This window comes from Octodon degus, unplaced genomic scaffold (genome assembly GCF_000260255.1).
Source record: "Octodon degus isolate 3935 unplaced genomic scaffold, OctDeg1.0 scaffold00027, whole genome shotgun sequence".
Lineage (NCBI taxonomy): Eukaryota > Metazoa > Chordata > Mammalia > Rodentia > Octodontidae > Octodon > Octodon degus.
Genome location: NW_004524603.1, coordinates 16,647,635 through 16,664,407, shown reverse-complemented (window position 1 = coordinate 16,664,407; position 16,773 = coordinate 16,647,635). Strand labels below are relative to the sequence as shown.

At 45.0% G+C, this 16,773-nt stretch overlaps 1 protein-coding gene and 1 long non-coding RNA gene across 4 annotated transcripts in view; one reads left to right on the top strand and one right to left on the bottom strand.

The window, feature by feature from the left end:
• The window catches only part of Ttc26 (tetratricopeptide repeat domain 26), a 69,782-nt gene extending 62,008 nt beyond the window's left edge, over positions 1-7,774 (top strand). For all 3 annotated transcript variants that reach the window (XM_023712877.1, XM_012514235.2, XM_023712878.1), the window contains 2 exons: positions 4,349-4,482; positions 5,830-7,774. In XM_023712877.1, the coding sequence (XP_023568645.1) occupies positions 4,349-4,482; positions 5,830-5,941 (246 nt within the window). In that variant the 3' untranslated portion in view covers positions 5,942-7,774. The remainder of the gene's footprint in view (positions 1-4,348; positions 4,483-5,829) is intronic.
• The window catches only part of LOC111816149, a 41,091-nt gene that overhangs the window by 16,881 nt on the left and 7,437 nt on the right, over positions 1-16,773 (bottom strand). The gene's annotated exons all lie outside the window — the stretch shown is intronic.

The following is a 16,773-nucleotide window of genomic DNA, read 5'->3' as shown; positions in this document are numbered from 1 at the left end:
TGTGCTTTCTGTGAGAAACTCACTTCAAAGACAATGAGATATGATCAAGATGTAAAATGTACGAGTTCCCCGAGATGGATGTAATTAGTACACGCAACAGATGTATACTATACTAATAAAAAAAAATTACAGAACAAATAAAATGATGCAGATCCATCAAAAATAAAAGGAGAGGAAAAATACATCATAAAATGGATTGACAGCTTCTTTAACAAATACACACCGTGCTTCCATCCAGAGAAGTGGAAACCTATATCCACACAAAACCCAAGTGTTAGCAGCAGCTTTATCTGTAATAGCCTCAAACTGGGCAACAAACTTTCCAGTGGCAGAATGGTTAAACACACTGGTTGGGCATGAAATACTGCTGGGAGATGAAAAGAAACTGATGACTGGTCCACCGCCACTTCCTGACATTTGATGCTGACGAACTTTTAAGCCTCCCCCTCCTCCTCCTCCCTGTGGGCCCCACGTCTGGACAAAAGAATGAGAATGCCCAAGTGCTGTTGTCTTTGGTGCCATTTGGCGATCAAGGCACACGGGCCCTACCGAGGCGCCAACCACAGTGAAGCCGGCCGGTTCCTGTGCCGTGCTCTCAGGCAGTGCTGGACATGCTTGCGAAGCCAGCTCCGCTCTCTGGGCAGTTCCAAAGCTCCCTGATCCCGTGGGGTCGATCCCGCATCAGCACACTCAACATCCAAAGCAAACTATGGGTGGAGGCCCCTGCTGATTTTTACAGGTCCCTGCTTAACAAGAGCCAACTGTTGATACCTTAACTTGAGTAAGGAGGGCTTTATGCTGAGTGAAAGAAGCCTATCTCACCAGAAAGGGTGCCCCTAGAATCCCAGCAACTCAGTCAGCTAAGGCAGGAGGTCCCCAAGTTCAAGACCAACATGGACACCTTGGAGAAATCCTGTCTCAGAATAAAAAAGGCAGGGGCTGGGATATGGGTCAGTTGTAGAGCACGCCTGGGTTTAATCTCTAGTTTCACCCCAAAGCCAGCCTCAAAGGGCCCCATGCTATTTACTTTTCTATATATGACATCTGTGTGACAAAATAGCAGTGGAGAATGTGGAAAACCAAATTAGTGGTTGCTAGAGGGAGGGGTGGTGGGCAGGGAAGGATGTTCATGTGGCTATACGGTGACAACAAGGAAAATCATTGTAGTGATGAAATAGTTCTGTGCCTTGGCAGTGGTGGTGCTTAAGTGAACAACAATAAAACAACAGGCTGTCAACACACAGTAACAAGGCCAGTCTCCCAGTTTTTGTTTTTTGGGTTTGTTTTTTTTTTCCCAGAACTAGGGATTGAACTCAGGCCCTTGCATTTGCCAGGGAAGCGCTTATTCTACTGAGCCATCTCCCCGGCCCCAAGTCTCTCAGTTTTGATTGTGATACAGCCTATTAACCAATCAGAGCAATATACATGCATCTTATAAATATAGCATTGGTTCAGATGCATGAAAAAGAATATTTACAGTATTATTTCATATAAAGATCTGAGAGGCAAAACTCAATTATACTTTTAAAGATGTGTAGCTCTATAAACCTATAAAGAGTCACCAGGTGTGGTGGCATATGCCTGTGATCCAGCACTTGGGAGGCTGAGGCAGGACGATCACTGAGTTTGAGGCCAGCCTGGGCTACATAGATTCAAGATCACCCTGAACTACTTAATGAGACCTTGATTCAAGTAAAATAAAATAAGCTACAAAGAAGTTAAGAAATTAATGACCATGAAAGTGAGGACAGAAATTACCTCTGTGTGGAAGAGGAGAACGTTATGGTCTGTAAGGAGCACGTGAAGAACGTTTTTGCCCAAGTATCTTCATCTGGGTGGGAGATTCACTGTGTTCACGTTAGGATTAGTCACATGCTGTGTGGGTATTACTTCATGCACCACTTTAGCTTACTTCCTGAGTTGATGTTTGCAAATTGCTTATGGGGAGTAGCTTTACTGCTAGTCTTTGCAACCATTAGGAAATGACTGCTTCTCAGAGGAGTCTTCCATGAGTAGCTGGCTTTTGGGTTTTGAGTCTGTTGCAAAATTCCACCTCATATATTTACTGGGGATAAGTTGCTGCCTATTTGGCCCACCTCCTGGTTCTCTGGCACTGGCTTCTAGTATTATTTATGATCCTTAGGCAATCTCAGTCTTGGAATACCAGGAAGAACAACTGATTAGAACCACTATGTCACCTTGGATAAAGTAGTGCAGTCAGCAATAACAATGGTGTTAAACACAGCCTAGAAAATGACAAATTGCAGTAGCTATTAATTTATCACCTTTAACGGTATGAACTAGATTTGTGAATATATAACAAACCTAAAATGAACCAGAAAATTGCATACAGTTCATATGTCCTCAATATTGTGGTTTTTACCTTCAAGGGAGAAAATTTAAATAGGGTTATAGAAAAAATATATAAAGATAGAAGATTTAGAAGCAAGGCTGTAGGACAAAGGAAGATTATACAACCTTTGGGAAACTGGTGAAGACAAGAGGGAAAGAAGGAAGAAATAAAGACAAGAACAGTAAAATAAAAAAAAAAGACTAAGTAAATGTTTACACTTCTAAAAACAAGAACAATCAGGAAAAACAAAAACAAAAGAGAAAAAAAATAAGAAAAAGTTCTCTTCGAAGCATGTCCCTGCCATCAGTAGTACACAGAATGGGCAGCTGGAGTCCAGATCCATATTGATTAATCCCGCACACCATCCATGGATTACGGCAGGGTAGTGGATAATCCCAGCAAGCCTGCACCTTCAGTTCCAACAAAGATCAGGCTGGTTTCCGGCTGTGACGTGAAACCCTCTTTGTTCAGCCCACAGCACATGAGCCACCCCGGCACACAGGCACCCTGGCTCAGGTAGAAAGCCCCGCTGGCCTCCTCCTGTGCTCAGCTCTCCTTCTGTGCTCTCCCCTGGGATTCGGTGTCTACTTCAGAACCGTGCTGGGTCCCAGGAACCCACTTCCCTTCTTGTCTTCCGCATGTTGCTATATTCCAGGGTCAACACCAAATCTCATGCACCATTTTGTACATGTGCTCTTTTACAGTAAAAAACAGTATTTTTTTAGAAGTGCATCAGTAGAAGGATTGACTGTGAAAGAGTAAGGATACATTTTCTTGTGAGATAGACGAAAGGAAGGAGGGGCCAGGGAGATAACTCAGTGGCATAAGTGCCTGCCTGGCAAGCATAAGGTCCTGAGTTTGATCCCTGGTACCAGAAAAAAAAAGAAGAGAATGAAAGATAAAGTATGGTGTAAACCAAAGGGAAGAAAGTTGCAAAAATAAAGGGGGGTGGGGAGGCTGGGGAGATGACTCAGTGGAGCAAGTGCTTCCCTGGTAAAGCACAAGGGCCTGAGTTCAATTGCGCCAAAGAAAAAGAAAGAAAGTTGCATTTTCCCAGTGAGGCATAGAATAAAGCCAACACGAGAGATCTTAAGGAAATTGCCAAATATTTAGAAAAGGTGAACAGGACTAGAGAGACAACCAAGCCTCACTGAGTGAAGGGCATTACCCAACAACTTGGAGGCGCCGGCCAAACTGATGACAGAGTGCGTTTCTGATTGCCAGTCAGAAAGTCATCTAAGCAGAGTGTCACGGTCTTCAGCATGCTCTATGAAGCCACGGAAAATATAGTAGTGGTATATTCAGGAAAGATATATGTTTAAATGAGTTAAATGTCTAAGAGATTTATGTACTATACAGGTAGATATTCTGAGAATTTAGGAAGAAGATCAGAGGAAATCCAAACTCTTGAGGTGAACATGATCAGATTATCATACCATGAATGACTAAAAAATATATATATATATATATATATATATATATATATATATATATATATATATCAAAGAGCAATCAGCAGAATTTGGCTTGTCCTCAAAATTATAATTTAATCAGAAAAAATAACAATGTGTTGCTAGCACCATAACTGGACTACATATAGGGAAAGTATTAGACTGTTGAAAACTGAGTGAAGGCTATCTGGTTTAAACTGAACCTCTCAGCCAGGCCTGGTGGTGCACGCCTGTACTGTCAGCACCCGGCAGGCTGAGGTCGAAGCATCGCTGAGAGCTTGAGACCAGCCTGGGCTACACAGTGGGCTCAAGGCCTGCCGAAACTGCATAGAGAGACCCTGTCTCAGAAAGACAATCAATCAATCAATAGAACCACATACTCAGACTGTGATTTTCTTATTTTAGGAATTGAAATTTATCTGATTTGCTAACTAAATATGTCATTGCTTGTGTGCTTATTTCTCCAGTTCTGTTTTATCTGTTTAATCTTATTCTATCCAGTATTCTAACAAGCAGCGCCATCATAACATTCGCTTTTATTCAGATGGGCCAGTTTTACTATTCAGCCAAAGCTTTTGATGTCCTGGAGAGGCTGGACCCCAACCCGGAATACTGGGAAGGCAAACGGGGTGCGTGTGTGGGCATTTTCCAGATGATCCTCGCTGGCCAAGAACCCAAGTGAGTAAGCACAGGGAGGTGACTCTTGGGTCACTGTATGAGGTAACTCGTGGGTCGCTGTGTGAGGGAAATCTTCTGAATGCTCCAAATTATAATGCTGTCTTAGAATGATGACAAATATGAAGGTGTGAAGTTTTTCAATTGGGCCATTTTCTTACAAAAAGTGCCTCATTTTTATAGAGTCAAGTCATTCTAACTCATGTCTATGTGTATACCACCGCTCTCAAGCCTAAAGGCAAGATGTAGGATGTGATTAGTAATTGTTTTTCTTCTACCTCCATATATTCCAGGAAATGCTAAAATATTAGATTGAAACTAGTACGAAACTCATTGGCTTAAAACCTCATCTCAATAAAAATTAAAACATTTAAAACTAAATTTAGTTTTCTAAAAAATAACTTCATGGGACTGTTTCTGTTACTTGTGTATGAATAGTTAATTTAATGATATTATAAGCAACGAATGTGTGAAAAATTACTTCCTGCCTTAAATCCATATCCAATCCTAAATAAAGATTTGAAAGCATTTGGTCAAATGAAAGATGTTGGTTTGGGTTAGAAAGAAGTAGAAAAATAAGACTGACGGGTACAGATACATAGGCATTCGCCCTTGTTCAATCTGGAAAGGATCAGGGACTTTCAGTGTGTATAGTCATAGCCCATCACTCTCCTCTCTTCTATATTTGTTAATGTGTTTGGACCTTTCTTGACCAAATTTCTTAGAGAAACACCCATTCCTCTGCCTTTGTAAAACTTTATAAACATAGTAGAGCTACCCAAATTTAAGGTGGTAGTTACCACCTTAAACAAAGGGGCCATCCAAGACTCAAATTAAGTGACTAGATAGCAGTGGAACTAGAACTGGAATTCAGCTCCGTGAACTTAACTCCTGGATATATGCTTTCTACTCTGTCATGTAAAATAAGTATAGAAAATGGACAATTTAGATCACAAAGCTTAATGACAATAATGGAGGTAATATAAATAAGCAAAGAAAACATGGGTAGATAAGGAGGATTTCACAGGATTCCCATTCTGCTGTGCCACTTTAGGGCTAGGGGGCGCGGAGCTTGCATTGGTTTATTCAGTGGGGGAGTCTGTTTTAACAGATGCTCCAGTACGAAGCATGGTATAAAGTTATGAGTTTGTTTGTTTACTTTGCCTTTGAGACAGGCCCTCACCATGCAGTTCAGGCTGGCCTTGAGCTGACTTTGTAGCCTAAGCTGGTCTCGAACTTGCAATGCCTCAGCTTCCTGAGTGTTGGGATTATAGGCGTGTACCACGAATTTGCTTTTCTAATTTTCATTTCTTTATTGAAGTACGTTATCCTTTCAAATCTTTTCCTCAGAGAGACCCTCCGAGAAGTGCTGCACTTACTGAGAAGCACGGGTAACACCCAAGTAGAATACATCATCCGAATCATGAAGAAATGGGCCAAAGAGAACAGAGTGCCTGTCTAAAATAGCTCCGGGGAGCAGGTCCGAAGAGCCCGCTTCTGTGCTTCTGTAAAACTGCAAATCACTTTCTTCAAGCTGAGATAAGACTCAGGGTTCTCTTCCACTGGCACTTCCCTCCCTTGGCTTCAGGCCGGGAGGGCGACTGCCTGTGGACGCTGCCTGAGTGAACGAGGCGGCAGGTGGCCCTGCGAGCAGTAAGACTTCCGACTTCTCCAGTGCCTTTCTTCCAGAAATCCTGGAGCGCGTTCCTCCGTGCCCTGCTGAGCTGATGGGGAACTCCAGGGCCTTCGTCTCTCCCTCTCTCCAGAGCGTTCCTGACATTTCCTCCCAGCAGCAATAACGGTGTTTCCGATGCTCGAGAATCACCATCACCCTCCTGGCCTGCTTTTAGCCATCTCTGCACATTTCCCTTTCCAGTGGGGCTCCCTGAAAGACACCTTCGAGACCTGGGAGAACGGAGACTGTAACCAGCCGGGGACCCTAGCAATGGGAGGAGGCGCCTGTATGGACTGTCCAGTCATGAGCAGGTAACAGGCGCTGGGGCCTCCGCGCCGGGATTAAGCTGTTCCCCAGAACATGTTACAAGGCAGCGAGAGGAGCACTGCAGAGTTTTAAAAGTGAGGGCTGTGGATGTCGCTCTGTGGCGGGGCATTTGCCTGCCATGCACACGGCCTTGGGTTCAATCCCCAGCCCAGGAAATAAAGTGAGTACTACGGAAAAAATATTTGTGTTGTGCCTCAGTAGGTATTCAGGCAAAAAAAAAAAAAGTCTATACATCTCATTATTCAGTTCTCCATTATAGTTTAGATAATGAAGCAGATTAAGGTCTTCTTAATATTTCTGCTGAATAAACCTCCATTTTGAAAGCTGGCTACAAAGTGAAGAGAACCAGAAAGGATCCCTCCCGAGAGGCACTGAGGTTAGGATTCCCACAAGCACTAGTGTGTTTCCACCTTTTCCCCAGCATGGCGCTGTGGCTAGAACTGGTGTATAGGTGGAGCCAGGAACACAGCAAGGCTGCAGCAGCCTAGGACCGGAGGAGACCTGAGGCTGGAAGCAGCCTTCTCCCCTGGGCGGCCGCAAGGAACTCTCCTGCGCAGCTCAGGAAGGGGGCCAGCCTTCCTATCTTTCCTTAGATTCAGCTCTAATCGGGTCAGGGCACAAATCAAATAAAGCTGGCCTGAATAACTGAATTCTAGGAAACAGCGCTACGTCATTTTTCATATGCCAAAGCTTCTGTTTCCTCTGTGCACTGTTGCTACATTTTCAGTAATAACTTGCTCAGCATCAAAGGTACTAGGTGGGTCAGATTTGGGCGGAACCTGTACCATGTTTGAATCTGTCTGGCTTAAAATATTTGGAAACACTGTAGTGAAAGGGGCAGACTGAAACTCCTCTGGAGCTTCTGGTGATTAAATTTGTCTTCCAGTGAATTGCTGTTAATTTCAAGCTTCCTGAATTTGAAAAGCTTTTCCACTGATGGTGATTTCCTTCTAAATGAGCTTTCATTGAATTTAATGCTCAACATTCTCTTGGGCATTTTGCTATCTTGTGGAGGGGAACACCCACATTTTCCAAACACAGCAGTTATAGACTAATTTTTTAAAAAATTTTAATCTGTAGGATTAAGCCAGAAGTACAAAGACCAGCGTAAAGGGAGGTGGCATCCTTGTGTTGAGGGTCAGCGCTTCTGCTGTGTCCTGACAGCACCTCTGTGCGGTGAAGGCCTGGCCTAGGAATGAGGTGCTGTGTGCCGCAGGGGGCGCCAGGTACTCCTTACAGCCCATAGCGTATATCACTTACACGTGGGAAAAATCTTTTGCGATTATTTTTGTACCTCAGAAGAATTATTGCATGCCACTGTATTATATTCAAATTTAAGTTTATTATTTAGTTCCTATCATGACGTTCTGTTGTGCGTGATGAGCACAGGGCTGAGGTATGTCATGTGCCACCTCTCCTTTCTTTGCTGACCCCCCATGAAGGTAGAAACACAAAGCGTTGGCCCCACAATTACTGTTTACAATAGAAGCGAATAGATATTCCCTAGGAAACCCTTTCCACGGAGAGCCTGGTGGTCCCACTCCATCACGGGAGATTCGTTGCTGAACTGCCTCTACTCAGAGGCTATGTGACACACACAGAAAGCTCTCAAATTCTTGACTGAATAGATGTGTACTTCTCTTAGAACAAAGAACTTGCGAGATCTGACCTCATATATTCCGGTTCCCGTCTAATTATTGTTTTGCTGTAGGCTAAGCACATGCAGGCTCCCAGGGATGCTAAGCTAAACACAGCCCTGGCCCTGAAGGATGGCAGCCTAACAGAAGCGCAGGGGCCACTAAACATGGATGGCATCAGTGTCGTCAGCAGGAGCAGAGTGAGGGAGAAGAAGGCAGCTAGATGCTTGCGTCCATCCATCCGTGTGTGCGGGACAGCTCCTGCCTCCTGTGCAGAAGGAATGGAATTCAGCCCCCGCCCCAGTGGCAGCCGAGATGCGCCAGCTCCACCAGGTGCTGGCCAGCTGGGCACATGGCAGCCAAGGGGCTGCTGTCCTCCCCGGGTGGGGAACACTAGCAAAGCTTATACGTGTCCTGTCACAGAGCTCAAAGGGTAGTCCTGCGCATTCACAGGTGGTCTCAGAGCAGCAGCGCCAAGGCCTCATGGTGCGCTTACAGCCTACCTTCATTCTACAATATACAGATATAAGAAAGGACACAAAAATGCCCAAGGAATGCCATCAGCTTATGTACACTGTGTATAACAAGTTCATACATTTATTTTTATTTTTTTTTAATTTTTGTTTGTGTGTGTGTGTATGTGTGTGGCCAGCTCAGCCCACCAGGGGGCGGGGCTGGCTGGCATGTGGTGCTGGGGGATTGAACCTCGGTCCCTGTGCTCTGCTAAGCTTGTTCTAAGTAGGTGCTTTAGACCACTGAGCCATCTCGCAGCCCCAACAAGTTCATACATTTAGCACCAACAAAACTTTCTTTAAAGTGTATGCCGAGGGGCTGCTCTAGTGATGGGCTCAGGAAGACAGGGGACCCAGTAGGTCCACCCTGAGGCACCCTCACAGGTAACCCAATTTACAGACCTTGGATGTAAGAAGTACTTCGCTAGGCAAACCTCAGGTGAGAGGTCATTGATAACTGAGTGCATTCGTCCTAATTTACCATATTTGGGTTGTACTCGTTTATTGAGTTGGTCACTTATATCCCGTGCATTCCAGAACGGATCTGAGGTATGTAATCAAAATATGTCCAATGATACCAACAGTCAGAGCAAAGGAAGGCACAGGGGAAGCTAATACATAAAGCTATTTATTGCAGAATTACTAAGAAGATGGGACATGACACCCATCTTCCAGCTTTGCGGCAGCCACCACAAAGGTAAAATGCAAGGGGGTCAGAAGTTAATAACCACGCGCATGAATGAATGAACTGAGGGGAAGAAAACACTTCGAGTTTCTGTGACCTGTGGTTGCACATGCATTTCTGAATGTTTTTCTGCACTAAATTTGGACATACCTATATGAAAAAATGTCAAGGGAGTGCCGGCCAGATAGCTCAGCAGACTAAAGTGCTTGCTTAGGCAGGGGCAGCGACTGAGATTTGATCCCCTGTGTGCCATGCAGGCCCCGCCCCAGGGGCGTGCTGAGACAGCAAATAAGATTGAGCGGGGTGCTCACCTATAATCCCAGCGCTTGGGAGGCTGAAAACAGGAGAATCACTACAAGTCCAATCTGTGTAGTGAGACCCTTACTACACAGGGACCCTCCCCACCGCCACCATTCCCCCTTGGTCCTTCTCTGGGGGGGGTCCTCCACCCATCCATCCTCGGCCCTTCTTCTACCCACAAGCCGCTATGGTCTGTAGTATCACATTGCTGTTTCTGCCTGTGTCCTGTTGGTGTGGGGCCTCTAGTCTGGCCTCTCCGCTTCTCCGTTCCTCAGGTTCTCTCTCCCCATCCTGCCCCAGGCCCAGCCTGGGTCCTGGCTCTCAGAAGGTCCAGGAGCTCTGTGGGGCTGCCTAATCGACTTCCACCCTGGCTGAGCTGGGGTACGTGCTGCGGGGCCCTGGCTGGTCCACCATCACTCTTCCCAGGCCAGCCCATTTGTCACTGTCAGTCACCGTCTAACCATGATGCCTTAACACATGGAGCGTGTGCTGGGGGACTTCTCTAGCCCTAATCCCATCTGCATGAGCATGTGGCCTCCCCAGGCCTTCACTGTCTCTGATCCTGCTGACCGGGGCAGCCTGGGGTGTGCTGCCCTTGCTCCTGCCTAGCCTGCCAAGGCTGGCCAGCCCCTCTCCCTACTCCAGCTAGGGCTCGGAAGGGCCAGAGGGCCCATCAGGGAGGCAGGTGTGCTCTGCCTTCTCTGTGCCCTCCCCACTGACAGCCCTTGGTGGACAAAGCCAGCTGCTGAGCCTTACTTGTCCCCTGAAACCTTGTGCCTGGCCTGTCAGTATTCAGTGCCTCCACTGTACTATCCACTGGGCCAGGTGGCCTGCTGCCTCTGCCCTGGCTCTTGGTGCCACCATCCCAGGCAACCCCTCTCTGGACCCAGCCAGGACAAACAGGGGACCAAGTGCACACAGTTGGGGGCTGTTTCTATGCCTCCCCTCCCCCACATGGTGTTTGGTGTTTGTGGGGTGCAGGCCTTGACAGACAGGGGAGCCTAACCCTGCCTCTATTCTGACCTAGAAATGAACAGCCCTGAAGGAAAAAAATTTGCAAATAAATAAAACTAGAGAGATAATGGGTTGACTTATTTACTGAGAAATTCAAGGGAGGAAAGCACCATGAGAGAAGTCTAGACAGAGCAAGCTGCATGGGAGAAGAGAGTCTTAAGGTAAAATTTATCATACAGTGTGTGGCATGGTGGTGCACACCTGCAGTCCCAGCACTTGGGAGGCTGAGGCAGGAGGATTGTTGCAAGTTCGAGGCGTACCTGGGCTACAAAGTGAGCTCAAGGCAAGCCTGAAATGCATAGCAAGACCCTGTCTCAAAAAGACAACAAACAAACAAACAAAAGACTCACAAAACTTTAAGTATATTATAGAATTTAAGAATAAATAAATTATTTCAGAGAAAAGGAACAACATAAGCAAAGCCATGGGTGAAATGTACAGATATTTAATCATAACTTTACTAGTTCTAGCCTTTATTTGCATACAGATTAATTTCTTCCTTGAAAAACAACATGCTTTATCTTGTCAACCCCTTTCACACACAACTTGACAACTCCACACTTGGCTGGATGCCCACGAGACATTCCTGTTCATCAAGAAATGTGCAGAAGAATGATCTTCTAAGAATCCTTCCCAGGGAAAACCTGAGGAAACAGCTCAAGATACTTTAAGAGTAGTGAGATACCATCAGGAGTGGGAGGAGGTGGGCAGGGTAGATATACACCCACAGACAGGAGAGTGGATAAACAAACCCAGGAAAGGTCGGAGTGGAACATCACCCAAACCACAGCATCTTGCAACAACATGAATGGATCTCAGTGACATATTGTTTACAGCTATTGCCTTGTATATATTGTTGTCAACTAAACTATACACATACATTCCAAAGGAGAGTGGGAGACCACAGGCAGGATGGAGTCATCAAGAAAGGGGGACCCTGAGGCAGCAGAGTAAGCCACACAGATGGGTACAGATTGTCAGTAAATTCTAGTTGCTATTTGGATGGTGAGTTATATGGCGTATCCCTTAATAAACTAAGGATAAAGATACTATTAAACTAATATATTAAACTAGTATAATAGCAGTTAATAAATAGTTAATACTATTAAACTATAATAGTTTTTTGTTTTTGCAGAACCGGGGATTGAACTCAGGCCCTTGTGCTTGCAAGGGAAGTTCTTATTCCACTGAGCCATCTCCCCAGCCCTAAACTATAACAGTTAATAGGACTCAAGGATGATATCTGAGTCCTGAACCAAGATTGAGACCAAAGTAATTCTGTGCACCTGAGGCAAAACATCATTTTAAAAAAAAAACCAGCATGTAAATATGTGTTAGAAATACTTGCAAATCGAAACAGGGATTATCTTCAAAGAACAGAGTTGGGTGTACTCTTTCCAGTTTTTCTGCAATACACATTGTTACCCAAATTATTAGGGAAATGTCATTAAATTTTTATAAACTGTTTTTAAGTAGAAGAAATCTTGTTGGGCATGGTGATGCACACCTGTAATCCCAGCACTCAGGAGGCTGAGGCAGGAACATTGCCATGAATTCAAAGCCAGGACTACAAAGTGAGTTTAAGACCAGCCTGAATTACAGATGAGATCCTGTCTCAAAAGCAAAAAAAGAAGAGAAAAAGTCTTCAGTTTGCACCTAACAAAATAATTCCTTCATCTCCTCTAATGCCTACTCTTTATTTGAATCTCCCCCTTCATCTTCAGATGACTTCCTAGATTTAGGATCCAAGCCATCGCCCCTAGCTTTCCTGTCCCTGTTCCAAACCAGTGTTTGAAATGGACAACCTTTCCCCCCTTTTCCCAAGCCACTGATTTGGGGGACCCAGTGCCATCGATGCATGGAATGCCCCACATTCTGAATTCAATTCATTGCAGCCTCAGAAAATGTTTGTTTGTTTTTGGTGGAACCAGGGATTGAACTCAGGCCCTTGCACTTGCCAGGGAAGTGCTTATTCTACTGAGCCACCTCCCGGCCCCAGACTCGGAAAAATGGTAGAACTTTTTCCTGCGTCTCTCACAGTGCCCTTGAACTTCCAGTTAGGTCCAAAGGGCTAAGTGGATCCAAGAGTAGTTATTGTAACTGAGAGCGGGGGAATCAAGGGGGGAGGGGGAGTAGGGGGGAGAATCACTTTTTTTTTCTGTGTTTTAAGGAAGGGTCTACAGGGTGTTCAGGGTCTCACTACTAGAACAGACTCATAGTAATTCTCCTGTTTATAGCCTCCCAACTGCTGGGATTACAGGCTTGCACCACCACATCCAGTCTCAATCGCCGTTTGCCGGGCCAGCAGGGCAGGCCAGGGGATTGAATCCCCAGCCCCTGCATCTGCGCTTGCTTGCAGGTGCTTTAATCCACTGAGCTATTTGGCCAGCCCTGGGAGAATCACTCTTGACACCAGCATTTCCCTTCAGGGCTGTAAAACGTCACTTCCTGTTTTTCTGATTCCTTCTCTACTAACTAAAATTGCTAGATTAGCCTGAAAACCAGTTTATTGTGGAAAGGTGGGGAAAGAGAAAATCACTTTAATAATTAACAAAGAAATGAATGGGTTGTATCACCCTCCAAGAGTAATCCATGAGGCTTTCTTCCACACCCAGGCAACCACACAGCTGCGCCCCAGCCCTTAGACCTGCTTTGGCTTTTTATATCATAATGAAACCCTGGAGTTTTACGTATAACTGCCAATTGCAAGCATTGCATATATTTATACTTGAGTTGTCCAGTCTTTCTGTAGCTTGGTTCTTTGAGACAAGGTCTCAGTAGTTCAGGATGGCCTCCAACTCACAGTGATCCTCCTGCCTCAGCCTCCCAAGTGCTGGGATTACAAGCATGCATCACCATGCTTGGTGAGTTGTCCAATCTTAGGCCAACAAGAGCTCCTTCAGGTTGGTGCTTGTGAACTTTAAAAATTGTTTTAAATTGTCAAAGGAATACATAAAACATAAAATGTGCCATTCAGCCATTTAAGTGTACAGACCAGGAGGACTAACCACATTCACACTGTAGTTTCTATGTGCAATATTTGTTTATTTGCTCTTCATCCAATTTAGTGCTTGCTTTTAGAACTCCATGAGGTTGGGGCCGGGGAGATGGCTCAGTGGAATAAGCACTTCCCTGGCAAGCACAAGGGCCTGAGTTCAATCCCCAGTTCTGCAAAAAAGAAAAAAAAAAAAAAAAAAAAGAACTCCATGAGGTTATAGAGTAACTTCAAACTTACAGTACTAGAGGCTTACAAAGACAACTTTTAAACTAGTTATCAACATTTTCTTCCACATATTCATTCCCTAACTTTACTGAGGCATCATTTTTTAACTTTACTAGCTATGATTGAAAAGTACAGTAGTATAAAATTAAAGTATACAAAGCAACAATGTGATATATATATCAAGTCAGTTAACAAAAGTACCACCTCCCCTTAGTCCCGGGTGTGGGGGGAGGTGTGTGGTAAAAGCACTTGAGACTTAATCTCTTGGTTTTTCTTGTGGGGGCGGGTTTGGTGGAACTGGAGATTGAACTCAGGCCCTTGCACTTGCTAGGCAAGCATTTATTCTACTGAACTATCTCCCCGGCCCCAAGACTCAGTCTCTTAACAGAATTCAAGTATACACGATTATTAACTAACTACTATGTTGTGTGTTAGGTCTCCAGAACTCTGTCCTCATACACCTCACAGTTCACACTCATCCACCAACATCTCTCCATTTGCCCCTCCTCCCAGCCCTTGAGAACCTATAGAGAGCCCTTCCTGGTCCTCATCTTGGTCCAAGAAGTTTACATTTGTAATTCCATGGATAAATTATTGGAATCCTGTCAAGTTAACTCCAATCTGTCACTTCCAGTGCAATTCACAGCAAGAAGAAAGACACTACAGCATATACATAGTTATGGGAGGTCCTAAGTACAGCCACTGTGTTGGCTATCCAGAACAAAGGCCTTGGCCCAGGGTCGAACACCAGTTTTATTCAGTCATGAAGGAGGAGTGGCTTGAGGATGAGTGACTGAGAATGGTGGGAAGTACGTGAATACTGTGAGCTGGGTTAGGTAGGAGGCCTGCATTTACCTCTGTGATATGCAGAGAGAAGGATAAGCAGAGAGTAATCTGAATTACACAGCTCAGGTGTTATCTAGTATCTTGGGCCAGGTGCTTCAGCTCTGATGTGTAATCTTTCAAGCCCTAAGAAGGCATAGCCTCTATCTCAAGGCTCAACCCCAGCCGACAGTGTGGAGCACTGACTTTTCGTCCTGTGGACTCAACCTAGCTCATATTAAAGAACAGCAGGTGAGGGTTTCCAGGGAAACACACCTGCTGTCTTCAAAGACTGCCACAAGCACCTCAGCTAGACCAATATGCATTGCTTAAAGCCAACTAAGGGATAAAGAAAAGTCCTAGCCAGCTCTGTACCTATCAGTACGTGGAAATAGGGTCAGGCACAGCCAAAATGGAGCCGATCGCTCCTCGTGCAAGGAGAGTCAGCCAGGTGGGCCTCCACAGGAACCTTCATTCCTCCCTGTTCCTATTAATCCGGCTCTCTTCAGTTCCCATAGAGAAGTGAGGTGATGTAGTCATTGTCTTTCTTGATCTGATTTATTTCACTCAGGATAGTTCCCTCCAGACTCAGCCATAACCACAATTGCATAGTAGTTTGTTTACTGACTTCAGGTGTGGGTAGCCAGAGCGATTTAAGGTCGAACAACTCTCAGCATGTTAACAGGAAGGCTTGCCAAGCTTAACCAAAGTACCAGTGAAGACGTGGCTGAGGCAAAGAAGCCGCAACATCCTTCCACCCTTTAGGCTCCCAAGGTTGATATCCCTGATCCTGAGGGGGAAATGAAGAAAAAGGCCTCCCACTTTGTGGAAGGTGGAGATGCTGGGAACAGGAAAGACCAGACCAGCAGGCTTCTTAGGAGGATGGACTAACGTATCTGCCATGGTGTTTTCTGATTCGGTCAGTTAATAAAAAGTGTCTGCTTCCAAAAGGGGGGGGGGATGCTGTATGACAAACATACAAAGAGATGTTCAGTTTCTTTAGAAATCAAATTAAAAAAGAGTCAACTGTAAGTTTTTTCACTTACCTAGTTTGCAAATGTTAAGAAATGGAAAGGAGGGTAGGGGCAGGAAGAAAAATTCTCATGCACCAATCATGTGAAAGTAAGTGGATACTTACTGTGTTTGCCTGCTTAGCAGATATATCAGGATGTTAAATGTTCCTGGACTCATCACTTGCAGATATAGGACTTTAAGGAATGTGGAGGCCCACCTCGGGCACTCTGCTTGAAAGCGAAGCAACTGTCTCTACTTTGGCTGAGCCTAACCCTATTTCAATGCAGAGGGGCTAGGACTTTCTCCTCATCCTTTCAATTGACTTTAGGCAGTGCATTTCATTGGAAGACAGACAAGAGGAAGAGGCAATCCTCTACCCTGTCTGCTAGGATAGCGCCTCCAGATAGAGGCTCTGACTTCCTGGGGCTGAGAAGATTACACATCAGAGCTAAATCACCTACCCCAAGGCACCAGATGCTATCTCAATTGTTTTATGTGGATTACTCTTTTTACATATCTTTCTCTCTGCAGAGGTAAACTCAGGCCCCCTACCTGGCTCTTGGCAGCTTGTGGCACTCAAGTACTTCCTGGCTATTCTCAAATGACTCCCTTCTTCACAAATGAATAAAATCAGGCTAGCAGGATAGCTCAGTGGTCTAAAGCGCCTGCTTAGGCAAGCTTAGGCAGGTGCAGGGGATTGCGGTTCCATCCCTGGCACCACATGTAGCGCCAGCCCCGTCCTCAGAGTGGGCAGGGCCAGTCAGAAAAAAAAGAAAGAATAAAATCTGGGTTCCATCCTGGTTCGAGGCCTTTGTTCCGGATAGCCATCATTGTGATCAGACTCAGGACTCTCCTGACTCCCTATGATTTTGGATTTTTTTTTTTTTTTTTTTTGGTGGAACCGGGGATTGAACTCAGATCCTTGCATTTGCCAGTCAAGCACTTATCCTACTGAGCCATCTCCCCAGCCCCCCGATTTTGGATATATTACTGTGTATTTATGCTGTGGGTGGCACTGGAAGTTGTAGATTGGAATTCACTTTCTTCAATTCCAATAACTTTTCTTTTTCTTTTTTTTTTTTTTT